Source organism: Artemia sp. Qi Xiang Cuo, chromosome 8 (genome assembly GCF_049724085.1).
Source record: "Artemia sp. Qi Xiang Cuo chromosome 8, ASM4972408v1, whole genome shotgun sequence".
Taxonomy (NCBI): domain Eukaryota; kingdom Metazoa; phylum Arthropoda; class Branchiopoda; order Anostraca; family Artemiidae; genus Artemia; species Artemia sp. Qi Xiang Cuo.
Window position 1 is genome coordinate 35,962,333 of NC_142801.1, and position 17,914 is coordinate 35,980,246.

At 33.6% G+C, this 17,914-nt stretch overlaps 1 protein-coding gene across 1 annotated transcript in view; it reads left to right on the plus strand.

Moving 5' to 3' along the window:
* l(3)80Fg (dnaJ homolog subfamily C member 16 l(3)80Fg) overlaps positions 1–17,914 on the plus strand; it is a 125,756-nt gene that overhangs the window by 70,590 nt on the left and 37,252 nt on the right. Inside the window, exons 9-11 of the mRNA XM_089093398.1 lie at positions 426–598; positions 6,918–7,163; positions 13,760–13,994. Of these exons, the coding sequence (XP_088949524.1) occupies positions 426–598; positions 6,918–7,163; positions 13,760–13,994 (654 nt within the window). The remainder of the gene's footprint in view (positions 1–425; positions 599–6,917; positions 7,164–13,759; positions 13,995–17,914) is intronic.

Sequence of the window (17,914 nt, forward strand, 5' to 3'; positions counted from 1 at the left end):
GACAAAGAATTTTAAAAAATCCAAGACATCTTCTTCATTCTTAACTGATATACGGAAAGGGTCCGGTAGGCCAGATTTTTGTAGTATCATTTCTTTCGCACTCAGTATATTATCTCTGGAGAAAAAACTCTACAGCGCGATTAATAATCAATTGATGTTTTATTTTGGCTAGCATTGCTCTCGAAACAAAATTTAATACCGAATTTCAACCATGTTTGTCGTGTCCATATTTTATATTCATTAAGTCACGACTATATATCCAAGAATCAGTCTTCGCAAAAATGTAATCAATTTTAACCAACAAGTACCTCAGACCATCAAAAAAGTGAAAATGAAGTATAGTCTGATCCGATTAGTTAGACGTTGACACCGTGAAGACTAGTTAAGTACTCTTGCATAAATCACTTTATTTGCTTAAATTTCAGGAATTGGTCGACGAGAATGCCGCTGGACTATTGCAACGGATTTACAATCGAATATTAATACTATTGGAATCGATCAAAGATAGAATACGAAAGGAAGACCTCCTGGCCGCTGTTTCTGTGATTGCTACAATCGTATTCATCATGGCTGTTGCATATGTGATGGCATATCTGGTGTAAGTATTACTATTTATCATAGTGTGTTTACTGAGGCCGCTGATTTAATCAAAAACGATGTGGCCTTCATGTTTTCTCTCCAACCCCCTCCCCCGGCTACTTTGTATTGACAGGTTGGTAGTATAACCTTGAGAGAGGGCTCAATCGATCGGAAATCAGAAGTTCTCGCGCTCTTTTAGGGAAAGTGATTGGATTAAAAGCAAAAATTGCAATTTTTCGCAAAAAAACTGAATTTTTTAGCCCGGATCTTTAAAGAGGGCCAAAATGCCGGGGAATGAAAACTCTAAGATAGCCGATGGAGTTTTTATGGTCTAGAACCCTCACCAGGAGGTTTAGAACCCATCTTGATTTTTTTTTTTACAAATATCTATAAATTATGTCATAACGTCAGAATAACATGACAAGAGCCAATCCAGGGGTTGTACCTGCCCTGTTCCTGCAAATGAATATACGACGTCGTCATAGGCCAAGGGTCATCAAGCGCAGAATATTAATGCGAGAGATGAGATTCCTTTATTGATCAATTCACAAAACAACAAATCAAATTAAACAAGCATAGCCACTATGACAAGGTCAAACAACCTGTGTTTAGTGACTCAATTAATTAATCAATTCGCATAAAAAACTAAACCCTTACAAGGGACCTGCTCTCACCATGCATCTCGACCAAATAGGAACTTTTTGACCTGTGATTTAAATGAAGAAAACTGATTCAGAGCCCGTAACGCCAGTTAATGCCAATGAATAACGTAACTTAATTATTAACTCTGTTTTTTATGACAAAATAGCCAACAGTTGGTACGACATCTTACCTCTGTCGAAGCAAATTGAAACTAAGAAAAGAGGAACGAACTCATCTTCAAACACAGAGACAAAATCAGAAAAAGATAAGGGAACGAAGGAGCTAAGGAGTACAACAAGAAAGGATGGGACAAACACAGGATTGAACAGTGGAGTAAACACTTCAAATCGTATCAAAGTGATGCGAGCTGAAGAAACCGCTGATGGCGTACAAATATCAGAGAGTATTAAGACTGGAACGAATTCTGTGCATAAAAATGTCAGTGGAAACTAAGGCTGAGCTTATTTGACAATCTAAGCGTTCTTTACTAGGTTCCAGCTAAGAAAAACCTGAAGGTTTTTTTTCCTTGTGTGATTAAAAAAAGAAAGTATAAAGAAGGCTCTAAAAGTATATTAATAATATAACTAAAGAGCTGGCTACTAATGCAAGATATTACTATTAGTAAATTGACTTCATAATTTAATCAAGGACAATAGAGATTGTAACGTAAAACAACGTAAACTTCAAAATATAAGAATGTATACTCTATCTTTTGCTATAATTAAGCCATACCGTACTTCATAAAAGGAACTCCTTGAAACATGTAAAAGTTTACTTTTATCCAGAGTGCCCTCTTTTGGGGGTATATCGATGAAGGATAGGAGTAAGTTTTTTTTTGTTTTTTTTTTATGGGAGGACCTGATGTCATCAGTTTTAAAGTTGTTTTTGAAAGCTATTTTTAAAGTTATTTTTTGAAAATGTTATTTTTATGAGAAATGCAAGTCTTTCTTTGTTTTTTATTTGCGAAGGGAATTTAAACCTTCCAGTACGGAATAATTTCTGCTCGTTATAAGTTTTAATTGTCACTTTTTACTTTTGTTGGAAAAATCTTATATTTTAGTTTGCCGATGTGCACATCCCTTATAATCTTACCATCCTTTATTATGAAATGAACGACTTCCACTGAACGATTCCCCGGAACGATTTTCCAACAAACGCCAAATAATTAAAAACCAGTTTTTTCTTGCTTAATCTTCCAATAAACGCTAAAATTGTATAACAAAGTCAGTGTCTTAAATTAATCCCGTTGCTAATGACTAACTGTCACTAATTATGCCAAAGTTCTTTTTTTTTTTTAGTAAATGGTGATCTTTATTACATAACTAATATATATAAGAAAAAGAACGAAGCCCAGTATTCTTGGCTTGTGTGGCTACTCCTAGAATACTCTACATTACACATATGTATAGGGTTACCCCATCTTCCAATTACCAACATATCAACACAGCATTATAAGTCTGCTCGAATAAAAAAAAAAAAAAAAAAAAAAAAAAAAAAAAAAAAAAAAAAAAAAAAAAAGCATACTTGCTAGTTAATATTCGGCTTGCTACAACGCTCTTTTTTGTTGTCTTAGAAAGGCTAATGCGCAGGATAACAAGTTGTTGGTGTTTCCAAGGCAGCTTTTTGTATATCTTTTGATTAGTTGTTCAAGATTTTATGATAAACGAATGTAGGTAATGATCAATTACCTTAAATCTATGTTTATTGCTTGTTTTCTGTTACCAGGGTGGACCAGAGCTTTTTAAAAAAAAATAGACAGAGTTCATTATTTTTAATTGAAGCCTTGGAAGTTGTTAAACTTTAATTTTGAAAATCATTTCTAATAATTAAGAAGTATTTATGCTTCTGAAATATTGTGCAAAGCAAGAAGACACTAAGGAATTCGACAAAACGAAAGAAAAAAAACGGTCAAAGTTCTCGTCAGCAGTTTTATTGAAGGGTTTGTGATTGTTGTTAGCTTAGACTTGTTTAGAAAACTGGCAGGATTGGCCGTTGTCTGTATTCACAACTTGATTGAATTGTTTTTCACCTTTCATGAAATCAGCTTATAGTGCTATTGAAATCGTATTTTGCATTCGTCAAACGTTTCCATGAAAAAAAGTAAACATTAAGAATTACCAGCGCTTACAAGCATAAATTTTCGTAGCAAGCGCAAAAACTAATCTTCAAAAAGTTTACAAAAAGTAAACTGTAGGTAAAGAGTGACACGGCCCAGCAGTAACCGAAATTAAAAAGAAAAGGAATTTTGATAAACATTTGATACATCAAAAGAATTGGTTTTTTCTGCTGATTTCAAACATACAAATCCCATTAAGTTTGTGGTTTACCCATCAAAACTACGAGTCTGAAAAAAATTGCCTTATTTTCGAAATAAGGGGAAATACTCCCTAAAGGTCATAGAATCTTACTAAAAATCTCATCATCACATTCAAAATATCGGGGAACCCTATTGTAGAGGTTTCAAGCCCTTATCTACAAAAATGTGGAATTTTTGTATTTTTGCCGGAAGATAGATTACATATACAAATGGTTCGAGTGCAGCTAGCACCCCTCCCATCCCCTTTTTCCCCCGAAGACATCGGATAAAATTGTGAGAAAGCCATTCTGTTCAGAATAGTTGAAAGGTCAAATAACTATTCCTCTGGGAATGACATGACCCCTCACAACCCCTAGGGAAAGGGGTGAATTTTTAAAGTTCGAATTGTCTTCGAATCTAAAATCCCTGAATCACAAAGGCCGGTTGATTAAAATAGATAGCTCTTTTGAAAGTACTAAAAAAAACTTTAGCGTAAAAAGCGAGATATTGACTAGGGGGTGAACCCCCTCATATACGTAATAATTTCTGTTCGTTTGAAGTTTTACTGTTGCTCCTTACTTTCAGTTGAAAAAATTTGTTTTTTTATTTAATTTCTGGTAGTTTTTTTTAAATAAATCTGGGAAATGTCCCTTCCCAGAATGGGAAGGGACTTCCTTCATAGAAATGTCCCTTCCCCCATGAAAACATCCTCCATGGAAATATCCTCCCACGAAATATCCTCCCGTTTTGCAGATAGGAGCTCGAAAATAAGGCAATTTTTTTCAGGATCGTAACCTTTGATGGGTAAGACTAAACTTGATGAAACTTATATATTTTAAATCAGCATAAAAACCCGATTCTTTTGATGTATCTACTGGTATCAAAATTCCGCTTTTTTTTAGAGTTTCGGTTACGAGCCGGGTCGATCCTTACTTACAGTTCGTTACCACGAACTGTTTGATTCAGAATATATAAAATTCATCAAGTTTAATATTACTCATACAAAGTTATGAGCCTGAGAAAATTCGCCCAATTTTTAAAAAGGGGGGAAACACCCTCAACAAATCAAGTGATCCTAATGAGAATCAAACCATCAGATTCAGCATGTCGGAGAACCTTACTGTAGAGTTTTCAAGCTCTTATATACAAAAATGTGGAATTTTGCATTTTTGCCAGAAGCAAGATCATGAATGCGTGTTTTTTTTCCAGTGGTGATCGTATCGAACCAGTTATCCTATAAGATTGAGAGGGGGCTCATTTGGTCGCAAATCAAAAGTTTTAGTCCCCTTTTTAAGCGACCAAAAATGTTGGAGGGCAGCTAGCCCCCCTCCCCGCTTCGAGACTGAAAGGCCTTACATTTACATATTTTTTTATGAGACAAAATATTCAGTTCATGCATTTTAAAAACGCAATTGTTAAATAAAACCGTGACAATTAGCCACTAACCATTTTTGTTGTTATCTAATATGCTTCCAGGAATGCAGCGGTTTAACTGTTTTATATAATAATTTATGTTTGTTTTAAGTTCGAATGTCCTTCTTTAGGTTCATTTGAGAAAATTGTTTTTTGTTTTGTATTTTAGTATTTGATTTCTATTAAGATGCTTCTATGAAGCCACCAACTTACGCGAGTTATCTGCATAATGCGGAGTTTTTACCCTTGTAGTTGCCCATTTTGTGTCCTCCAATAGAAATTTTGTCTTTCTTTTCAAACTTTATGATTATTATGGCTGGCTAGAATTTCAACCCGAATCCTCGTTGTTTTGAGGGCACCCGAAGGCATATCGAGTAAGCCCTTCTAAAGTTCCTACGACCATCTGTTCTGTATAAAGACAAAAAAAAAAAAAAAAAAATCTTTATGAGACACAATGCTTCTTGATTGAGTCAACGCTTCTGCACTGCTCATAATTTAATCTTAGTCTAATCAAGGGTCACTTAACTTCCTTTTTTCCTTTCCCTTTGTGGGTTTGGAAATCCTGTTACATTTCAGGACTACTATAAATTAAATAATTAATTAAAAGCATAAAAAAGAAAGAAAGGCTGTAATAAATTATTATTTGCTGATATTATTTATCGTAAGTCAGAGCTTAGTTCTTTCATCTTTCGGTTTCAGAAAGTCTTCCTGCTGGTTTTCGGAATAGACTTTTTCTATTGAATCTTGGAAGACTTTTAAGTCTCCATCGTATTGCTTTACTGTCATTTTCTTGTGTGGGTTCCAACTGATAGCTTTCACAAACAAGTGGAACAGTTAGAAAAAGATTTGAGTACGCTTCAACTAATTTTATAAAAGCCTTAGAAAATTTCTTTTTCTACTTGACTTTGATAATCCAGCGGGCAAATTACCTGAATCCAAGTCCCTGAAAACATTTAAAAAATGGATCGCTGGAAAGTCAGCTTAATAAAAGGTATTTATTAAGATAGGTATTAAAAGCGATACTTTATTTAGCGTGATAGAAAATGAATAAAACTGTTTAATGAAACTATATTACATATACTAGTAAAAGATTATATAGTTATGAAAAATTTAAACATGAAACTAACATGTTGATCTTGGTTAAGATTTGTATTTTTGTCTGATATTTCTCTCCCTAACCCTCCCCTCTTTTTGTATTTATAATTTCACGGAGTTGTGTTCAAAACAGCCAAGCCAGCAAGTTTAAAAAAAAGAAAACAAAATTGAAGTAGTCACACGTATAAGAAAGGATTAATGGGTTTATACAGTATTTAAATTTTATTAATTAAACCTGATTTAATTGTTATATTTACCATAGAACAAAATTATAATTATTTCCAGCAAATTTATTACTTTAAACATCCCTAGATAGAAGCGAAATCACTTAATTCTGTTTCTACACTTTATGTATAACATTAAAGCACTTAATTGGCTTTTAACTCTGTATGTTCTTTGAAATATTCTTTGGAATAAGAATTAAAACAAAAATTACAAAATAAACTCAGGACGGCAAATAATAAATAATTGTCCTTGAAGCCAGGTTAGAAAAGCTATTAATAAAGAGTACTTAAGTACATTCTGCTCTGTCAAAAACATAAGCAAGCACTAAACAATCCTTGTTATTTTTTAACCTAGTGATTGCTATATTAATATCAAAATCAGTATTGTTTCTCCTTTTTGGATTTTCTCTGTTTTTTTTTTTGGTCTTAATAAATCTGGTTTCTGATCGGGAAGAAACTACATAATTGATAAATTTTTCTTATCTTGTTATATCTAGGCTACATTTAACTTTCTTAGTTCAAGCTTAATGTTTATTGAACACATTTTGCATTTTAACTATCACATTGATTGCTTACAATTTTGTTTATTGCACTGGCAGTGTTAACTTGTTTTTTTTGCTATTTAGATATAATTCCAGGTTTTCTTGTTTTATTTTTATTTTTTGCAGAAGCCTGGAAGAGGAGAATATCCAAGCTAAAAGATCTAAAGCTTCATCGCCGTCTTCAAATAGCTGTGGTAGCACTGCGAGCACTGCAACATTACAGCTAAAGATGCATGAATTGCGTGGAGAAACATATAATGGGATGGTTCGGCTATTGAAACCGGGCTGTAGAACTATTGTTCTATTGCTTGATAAAGAAACTAAAGCAAAAATTTTACCTGTGTTTCATCGAATTGTTTGGCCATATAGAAAGTAAGTTCTACTATTTTATTTCTATAAACCATGTCTTCAATTTTGCTTTGTTTAGCATATTGGGTGGGCGTACATATATATATATATATATATATATATATATATATATATATATATATATATATATATATATATATATATATATATATATATATATATATATATATATATATATATATATATATATATATATATATATATATATATATATATATATATATATATATATATATATATATATATATTTATATATCGTGTTTCGTTTTTTTTTCAAGATCCCCCTGAAATGTTCATCTTAAGTCTCTTAGTTTCAGTGGTATCAGTAGTAGTATGCACATAGTGCGTTTTAGATAGTTGAACATCCCCAACAACATACCCTGTAAGTTTCAACTTAAGATTCTTAACCGTTCCTAAGATATTAGTGATGTACCCTTTTGACAATCTTCATTCATTTTGTGCGTGTTGATTTTATTCAACTTTCCCTAGAACACTTCTTGAATTTTTTACTTTAATACCCTTAACCGTACTAGTTGTCGTAGTAGAAATAGTAGTAGTAAGCAGTTAGAGCAGCAGCAGTAGTAGTAGTAGTAATAGTAGTTGTAGTAGTAGTTATAGTAGTAGATATAGTAGTTGTAGCTTGCACACATTGCCGTATGGTCAGTCGTATATTTCCCTCATCATTTCCTGAAAGTTTCAACTTAATACTCTAAGCCATTCCTGATATATTGTTGATACGCTATTTTGACAACCTGCATGCAGCTAATATTCTTTTTTTAGTTCAAAACTTCCCTCAACATTCCCTGAACGCCTCCAAAAACAAATCGTATGTGTAAACAATGGATAGATTGCATAACGAATTTCCCAGAAGTTCCTATTTCCCTTAAGTCTTTCCTTATGACATTTTCCCACCCCGTTCGGGGATAGACTTGCTTTTGCTTTGGCCCTAGATGACTGGCTGACAAGGACGTTCTTTGGCAATCTGTCATCCTTCATCCGCAGAACTTATCCTAGTCATCTCAACATTTCTCTCATTATAGCCCTAGAAAGTGGGGTTGAACCACATTTTTCATACAATTTACTGTTTGAGGTACGGTCAGTTAGTCGGGATCCCAAAACAATCCATAGGCAATTCCTCTCGAAAAAATCTAGTAAATCCTCCTCCGTTTTTTGTAGTGCCCATGCTTCAGAACCATATTTGACCACTGTTATTTTTGTTTCTCTTCATGCTTGCTTGCTTCACCGCTTTTCGCCACTCCCTTTTTCAGATCAGATGTTTTTTTTTCACTCCGCTTCCTTTGCGGACATTTCTTGTTATACTTTGCAGCATAATGTTTACTGCCGCTGATGGTGACAGTGCCTTAATGCCCTCAACTGCCGTACTACCTGTTGACGGTGGTTTCGGCGTAGCACTAGGTTGCATTCCCCACGAGGATCCTAGATTCTCAGGGTTGGGTCTTAACACATTCTGTCTTCTTTGATTTTTTTTTATACTCCTCTGACAATCTTTTGCCTCATGGTCTTCACTATGACAAATATAGTATGCTTTTGACTTTTCAGGGTAGAAGACGCTGATTGTCTCCTCTCCCTCAAGCACCTTGAGGGACGGTGTTTTTTTTGTTTTTTTTTCTTAAATCTCCAGTGAACGTTTTTGAGATGACTGATATTGTGAAGGGGAAGAAGCTGCTGTGGGAAAGGATATTGATTCGGATGCTTGTCTTTAACGAACTGAGCCTAATACTAATACTACTACTAACAACTCACTGCAGCACCAAGCCGCCTGAGGCCAACGTAGCTACGCACGCTCCTCCTCTATCCCAATATGTTTAAAGCCCCCTCTTACACCATACCAAGAAGTTCCCATTTCCCTTAAATTTTTCTTTGCGACATTCCTCCACCCTATTCGGGGACAACTTGCCTTTCGTTTGGCCCTAGACGGTTGGTGGACAAGGACGATCTTTGGCAATCTGTCATATTTCATCCACAGAGCCTGTCCTAGCCATCTCAATCTTTCTCTCATTTAGCCCCAAAAAGCAGGATTGAACCACATTTTTCGTACAACTTACTGTTTGAGATATGGTCATGCAGTCGGGTACCCAAAGCAATCAGTAGGCAATTTATCAGGAAAATATCTAGCAAATCCTCCTCTGTTTTTCCGAGCGCTCACGCTTCAGAATCATACTTGACCACTGTTGTCACTGTAGCTTCTAATATTCTAGTTTTGGTACGCAGACTTATCTTTTTGTTCTTCCAAACTATTTTCAACTATGAAAAAACACCCTGGGTCTTGGCTATTCTACTTTTAACTCCTTCACTTTTAACATCTTCACTTACCGTCTTTACAAATAATACTACCTTGATAGATGAAGCTGTACACTTGATCGATCTTCTCGTTACCCAACATCACCTCTTTACGTTTATTTATTTCAAGCGTTAGTAATTTATTCTTCCTAACGTTAATTCCAAACCTATTCTTGCACCCACAACTCGCTAAACCTCTGAAAATTTCTTCATTTTGCTAACATTTTCATCTAGAATGCTTGAATCATCAGTATAATCTAAGTGTAGGAGAGTTCTGATGAATGCGCCTGAAGCATATACTTGGACTGATTCAGAAAATAAAAGTGGATTTATTTCTAGCATCCCTCTTTTCGTGATTGCGTACGCCACAGTAGTTGAGTGTTTCCCAGCAGCAGCCTGTTATAGATTTTTGGCAAAAATGAATGCTCTTCTAAAGACTCCTTCAAAGTAAAGATACGGTGGCCGCTTATGTAAGACTACCATGGAACGCTGCTGCTTCTTTTCAAGTAAAAAAAAAAGAAAATCAAGCGACAATCGTTACCACTTAGACATCGCAGGATCTTGACAGTCTTTGAAACGAAAAGCTGTGATTGATAAAGTTGCCGGTCATGAGACTTTTGAGAATATTTGAGTCTCTGGGACAGAATGGTATTGAATTTATGCAGTGTCACGGCAAGTTGCTTCTGTGATTCAGTTTGACTTGTGTTGTGTGGTTAGGATCTGAAGGTTATGAAAAAGAAGTTTTACGGGACCTTGAAAGGAATTGGCAACTCCTTTGACCCATCTCTGTTCAGGAACCGCTCTAGAGTTGTTCAACCCAATTGAGTTTGTAGCTCCTGGTGTGTCAAGATTGCTTTAACAATCAAGAATCTCTCATTTTGGCTCCTACACAGGGGGTTGAAAGTTTAGTGTGTGCTTATTTGTGTTTATGAATTAAAAAAAAAAATCCCGATTTGCTGTTAAAAATATCACTCTCCCGAACACTTAATTACTAATTGTCCCATTACCCCCCCCCCCCCATGGGTGTTCTAAATGCACCAGTTCTCATGAATACAGCAATGACAGTCCCTGTATAAGTTACATTCAATGCGCAAGTTTTTTTTCGTGTGTTTTTGTTTATTTTTTGTTTTTTATATTTTTTTTCCTGTTGTACTCCACTTTTTTTTCTTTTGTTAGTGAGTGAGAAATTCACTCTTATATGACGAGTGTTTGATAGTCTCTTGCCTAGCACGGTAGAATAGAAAAAAAACAGCAATTTGATTCGTTCACAATGCCTGGCTATGGATATTTTTTTTTGTTTTCTAGTAGGTTACCTAACTTGTTAGCTTAACAACTTTTAATAACTTTCCATTGGATTTCTGGGAAGGTTTGTTTCCCAATACTTTTCTTTTTTGTAATTTAGTACTCGAATATCTCTATAATTAAAAATGTAGATCTCGACATTACTGTTGTTTTTAAACCTTACTATTGATTAATATAGACGGTAATAAGTTTCGAAGATATATTGAATTTTTTACTGGCGGGGCTATTATATTTGATTTATGCTTCTGTAGTGTTTCCCTATTTCTCTTTAAGTGTTTTGTTCTTTTTTCTATCCTACGCTAAGATCAGATTATATACTAGATCTTCATTTCAAGATGAACGATTCACCCTGAGATTAACTGAATTTGAACTGGATATATTAAAGGAAAAAATAAATACAAAATTGAATGCTAAAATCAGTTACAAGGTCAAATACCAGATAAACATGAGAGCACGCGACCAAGAAAAAGGACATCACTGAACATTCAAACCATACAATTAAAGAAGAAAGAATAGAGGGATGATCTACTATAGATGAGTTAATACAGATATTAACCTTAACAACTGATACCGGGTCTAAGAAAGATAGAGAGATGGGGTAAAAGACATATAGGGGGAGGGGGAGAGAGGGAGAGAGAGAAAGAGAAAGTACTTTATTCCGAAGGGATTATTTCACAATACTTCTTGAAACTGCCATACGAGAGGCATTTCCGAGGCAAACTGTTTTACTTTTTAAAAGCTGCAAAAAATCGATTATAATCCGAACGCCTAATCAGTAGGTGAAAACAGTTGAGCACTGTTTGGGCCGAAATTGCTGTTTTAAAGGCCCCAGTGCTAGAATTCAGTACTTTCTTTTGGCGTGATATCTTTTGCTATTCAAAAAGGGCACTAGCTCTTTGAATTTTCATTCGCGTGAATTCTCTTTGAATAACCTATGTATACTAGTTTGATGCAATCGCCAAAGAAAAAAAAATGCACAGGTATGACCATCCTTCTGTGGAAAATACGAAACATAAATTGTTTAGTCATCGGTTCTAGGGTTCTCGTGTATATAACATTTCCATTGTAAAATTTTCATCAGGATTGTATCCCTTTTGGGGGAGTTTAACCTTTTTTTTCTGATCATACGTATATTAGATTTTCACTTGTTAATTATTTTTTATGAACAACCTTAAAATCAATAAATGTTGCATAATTATAACCTGTGTAAACAATAGATCTTCTTATTGCCCCTGTTGTAAGTAAAACTTTACTTATTAGAGTTTCGGTTTCTTTTGGCAATGATAACTCTTAACTTAAACATTGTTGCTACGAACTGTATGACGCAAGGCTCTCTTAAATGGGAGCTACCATATCCTCCTTCAACCCCTGTTTTTACATTCAAATCATATATTCATAAAATATTACCTCGAGATATCAAAAATAAAATTCCAGGATCATCATTTCCACGACCTTCAAGGGAAGCTATTTGAAAAATCTTTTATAAGGATTCCCCCTCCCACTTCTGTGAGGTAAGCATACGAATGTAATCTTTTACGTTATACTTAAATATTTCTGGAGTTATTACCCATTAGTACCCATATTACAGACTTAGCCCAAAATACTCCTTGGAATGAGGGGAGATTGGGGTTTAAGTTCGTCTCCCACCATCCCAAAACCCTTCTTTCTACTTTAGATCAGGTTATCTGAAGGATCACAGAAACTTAGAAATTTTGGCATTATAAATGTTCTATTTGAGGTTTCAGCCACCATCCCCCCCCCCTCTTCCGCCCAAAGAAAGACCCACTGGCTCTTCTTCATAATAAATGATACACGATCATACACAACAGTACATAGTTTTATGAAGCCTCATTTTATCAACTGTTTTACAGTTTTGGCTACTAGTAGCACGAGTCACTTCTGATTTACAATTCGTTGTCGCAATCTCTTTGATTTGGGAGACTAAATGAAGACAACAAGAATACATCTCCAGCCATCGTATCTAATAATGAGAAACATGAGGTTGAATTTATATTTGAGAAATTAGTTTTATATAGATAGAGGAAAATATAATTCATATTTTTCGTTATTCCAAAACTAGAAGTTTTTTGTTTTGTTAAATTTGTTTTATGTTGAAATACCAAATATCCATCGGTTATTTCCTTTTAAAAATTCAAGAAGTTCTTTGGAACTTTTAATGAGATCGTTCACGCATTTCACATCTGTTACCAGGGTTGCCAGCCGGTAAGAAAAAATCACTAGGTTCTAGTGATTATTTGGTTGGTTTTGTGGTTTCCTTCAATAATCTAGTGATGTATGTGCTGATTTAGGGATTTCTGTGTTTAGGCGATATAAAAGATCAGTATAAATAGCAATATATCACTAGGAGTGACAACCCTGTCATTTACTGGCACTGAGTAGTAAAATAATTCTGTGATTGAAGTTTGCTACGGAAAGCCTGCCATCCTAGGGGCTCAAACCTAGGACTTCCTGCACACTACTAGGTAGGTGTTCTGTCATCGGACCTTGATGACAGACGAAGAGAGTCGGATACCTTGGCAGACAATTTAACACCCCAGCGATGTATACTAGTATTTGAAGTTTTATTTTTTCTGTGTGTCCACACGTAAAACTTGAAGGAACATATAGCGACGAAGGCAATATTTACAGAAACTTTGTGTTATTTTATTGCTCTAAATGGGCCCTTTCTTAAAAAAAAGACAAGTAAAAGAAAAATCAGTGATACGGTTAGAAGCTCCAAAGAAAATAAAAAGATCCATGATTGCTATGAAAATCATGTTTTCTTATTATACACTTTTCTACATTCTGGTCTTAGTTATCCTTTGCGGGTCGTAGCACTTGCTCTTGTATACATTTCTATATATTGTTGAAAATCAAGCGTGTTAAAACTTTTTTTTTAAATCAAAAGTATTCAATGTCTTTTGTTCTTCTACTGTAAGTCTTTTTTTTTGTAACTATACAGCTCGTATTATTTCCATGTTAATTTACCTTTTTAGGAATAAAACTCTAATGTTTGGATGGATGAACGTTGAAAGAGGCCTGGACTGGTATAAGCAACTTCTTTCTCTTGCTCTACCTCTTGGGGAAGGAAATCCTGACCCACAGCAGCTTGAATCCATCAATCCAAAGAATTGCATTGGAACTATTTTGTCCTTGAATGGACATAGGAAATATTTCTGTATATATCATGCTAAACATCTTGAGGGACAACAAAGGGCTGCTTACGCAGAAGTAAGTTCTGTTATTAAAACATTTTAGGTAAATCATTCGTATGAATTACTGAATTCATTTTATTTGATAAAATAGAAGACACTTTTTTGTTTACCGTCATTTATTTTTCTTTTAAAAAAATAATTTATATAAAAATTATGAATGGTTTAAATATAAGGTTCTACCTAAAATTCAAAAACTCGAAGTTAAACATATGAAGTAAGTTCACTTGTGTTTGATTTTTGTTAAAATCGTCTAAAAAAGGAAACAATTATTAGATTCTAAGCAAGTACTAAACCACAGGCTTATCGATAAGAACTGATTTTACACAGGTGATTACCTTGATTTTTTTTCACATTTTATTACTATTTCTCTTTAGCTAGTCCACTTGTTCTAGTCCATCTGATTGTATGAAACAATAACTGATAATACCAAATTATATTTAGATGTAATACCGTACCTGGGTCGGGGGGAGTTGATTATAATGAAAATTCCATATTCTCTTAATATGGAGTTCTTGAAAATTCTTGTATACGAGTATTTTAATTTCTTCAAACGCACTTACCTTGGTAGTATTATTAGTAAAGATGGTGGGAGTAGCTAAGATGTGAAAAGTAGAATAGGCAAGGCCTATTTTTTCCCAGTTAAAAAAGTTTGGAAGAATAGGAAAATAAGTCGGCAAACCAAGATTAGAATATTAGAAGCTACAGTGATGACAGTGGTCGAATATGGCTCTGAAGCATGGGCGTTCCGAAAAGCGGATGAAGATTTGCTAGATGTTTTCCAGAGAAATTGCTTACGGATTGTTCTGGGTACCCAACTGACTGACTGTAATTCAAACAGTAGGCTGTACGAAAAATGTGGCTCAATCCCGCTTTCTAGGGTTATAATGAAAGAAAGGTTGAGGTGGCTAGGGCAGGTTGTGCGGATTAAGGATAACAGATTGCCGAAGATTGTCCTTTTCGGCCAACCGTCTAGAAACGGAAAGCAGGTCGTCCTCGTTTAGGGGGGGAGAACGTCAAAAAGAAAGATTTAAAGGTAATGGGAACTTCCTGGGAGGGTGTAAAAAGGAAGGCGTGCGTAGCTGTGTTGGCCTCAGGCGGCTTGGTGCTGCGGTGAGTTGTTAGTAGTAGTAGTATAAATGTAAATATTCATGTGTGTATATATGCTTTTTTCGGAAACGGCACTATATTTATTTTTTTTTGAAAATTGACAAACTAATATTTTTCTCAGTTAATATATATATATATATATATATATATATATATATATATATATATATATATATATATATATATATATATATATATATATATATATATATATATATATATATATATATATATATATATATATATATATATATATATATATATATATATATATATATATATATATATATATATATATTATATATATATATATATATATATATATATATATATATATATATATATATATGTATGTATGCTATATATATCACTATATATATATATATATATATCTATATATATATATATATATATATATATATATATATATATATATATATATATATATATATATATATATATATATATATATATATATATATATATATATATATATATATATATATATATATATATATATATATATATATATATATATATATATATATATATATATATATACTGACTTTTCTCTGTCCTACAGTTACCCAGCGTCTTGATGCAGCCTATACAACCTATTGTAAAATACTTGATAACTTCAATTCAAAATCAACGGACTCGGATATATATATAAAATCGGATATATACTCGGATATCAATATATATATAAAATCGGATATATATTCGGATATCAATATATATATATACATATATATATATATATATATATATATATATATATATATATATATATATATATATATATATAAACAAAAATCGCGAAGAAAGGAAACGAGGACAATTAACAGCCAGTGAAAAAACTGTTAATTGTCCTCGTTTCCTTTCTTCGCGATTTTTTGTTTATCATGATTAGCCAGTGTGGTCTCAGAAATTATTTATATATATATATATATATATATATATATTATAAACGAGCAATAATTGTATATTTATGCTTGTATTTTTACTCGAAAACGACTCCATATTTTTTCGGGAAAATTGGTATCTTGGGATATTCTCAAATAACAAAACGATCTAGATAGGTCAGAAGTCTGAGAAAATTCATTAAGAGCCTTAATTTTAGTTTTTGCAAATGAAGTCATGTACTATATTAGTACATCACATAAGCATTTCTTAAGCCATCGTATATGGCAACATATAAGCATTTTCTTATATGATGGCATGCATATCATAAATAAGATTGTTAAGTTTCCTTCGCATCAGTTATTTATATAATATAATGTCTGTTGGAAGGCGTAAAAAACGAAAGTTTGCACCATTAATTGCGACAACAACTTTACGGGCAGCTAAAGCAAAGGCCATTGCTAAATTGGCTGAGGTAATCAAAATCCAAAAACGTGTCAAAAATGAAAATGAAGAGCAAAGACATGGGCAGTTAGAAGATATGTGAAACAAAAAATTAGAGCGTGTCAAAAATGAGGATGAAGATCAAAGACACACGCGGTTAGAAGACATGCGACACCGAGCATGTGAGCGAGTCAATAATGAAAATGAACAGCAGAGACACACGCGGTTAGAAGAAAAGCGGAGGCGTGTGAAAAATGAAAATGAAGAGGACAGATACACGCGGTTAGAGTGCATGTGACACCGAGCATGTGAGTGAGTCAAAATGAAAATGAAGACAAAAAACACATGTGGTTAGAAGAACAGCGGCGGCGTATCAAAAATGAAAATAAAGAACAAAGACACACGCGGTTAGAAGACATGTGACACCGAGCATGTGATTATGTCAAAAATGAAAATGAAGAGCAAAGACGTACATGATTAGAAGCCATGTGACACCGAGCATGTGAGCGAGTCAATGAAAATCAACCTGGACAGCGATAATCAAAACGTGTCATAATTGAGAATGATAGCGATGATGATCAGGTCTGGGATTTTGACATGGATAAGGTCATCAATGCCTACCATACCTTAGTTAAAAAAACAAAGGTTCAGCGATATATATTTCATAATGACAAAAGACAAACCGAGGCAAAAGAATAAGTTTTTGTTTTCCACCATCTGAACAATTAAAAGAAACAAAGGTAGTCATCAACGTCTATCATACCTTTGAAAATCAAAAACTTGGACTAGATATATCTTCGGAAGAAAAAGAAAGTTTTTGTCCCACCACTTGAACAATTAAAAGAATTGAATTGAATTTGAATTGAATTTATCGAAAAAAAGACAAAACAAGAAATATATCACTGAATACCAAATCAGTTGTAAATTACACATAAAAATGACAAATACTTCAACATATTCTACATACAGTTATATAGTTAGTATTTCGTACATAGAGAAAAAGAGCAGCAGATATCAGACCAGAGTCAAGAGATGTATGTATATAATTCAAAAGATTCGCACATGCATGCTCAGTTGAGTGCTTTGCCCTAAAACCAAACTGGGAATAATGAAAAAAAATGTTCAGAATTAAGGAAATGAAGAAGTCGAGAAAGCATGGCTTTTTTCAAAAATTTACTAAACAACGAATATAAAGATATAGGAGGATAACTAGTATAGTCATTTCGTGAACCACCTTTAAGAAGAATAATAACACGAGCAACCTTTAAAACACTTGGGAAGACATCATTTTCAAAAGAAAGATTAACAAGTTTCGTAAGAACAGAGACGATGACAGGAAGAATGAACTTGACAACCTTAGTAGAAATACGGTCTGGGCCAGAAGATGAAGAACCCTTCAAATCATTAACAGTTCTGGCTATTTCAACTTCATAGATAGGTTCCAAATTCATTGATTTAAGACATGGATGCCCAAAATAAGGC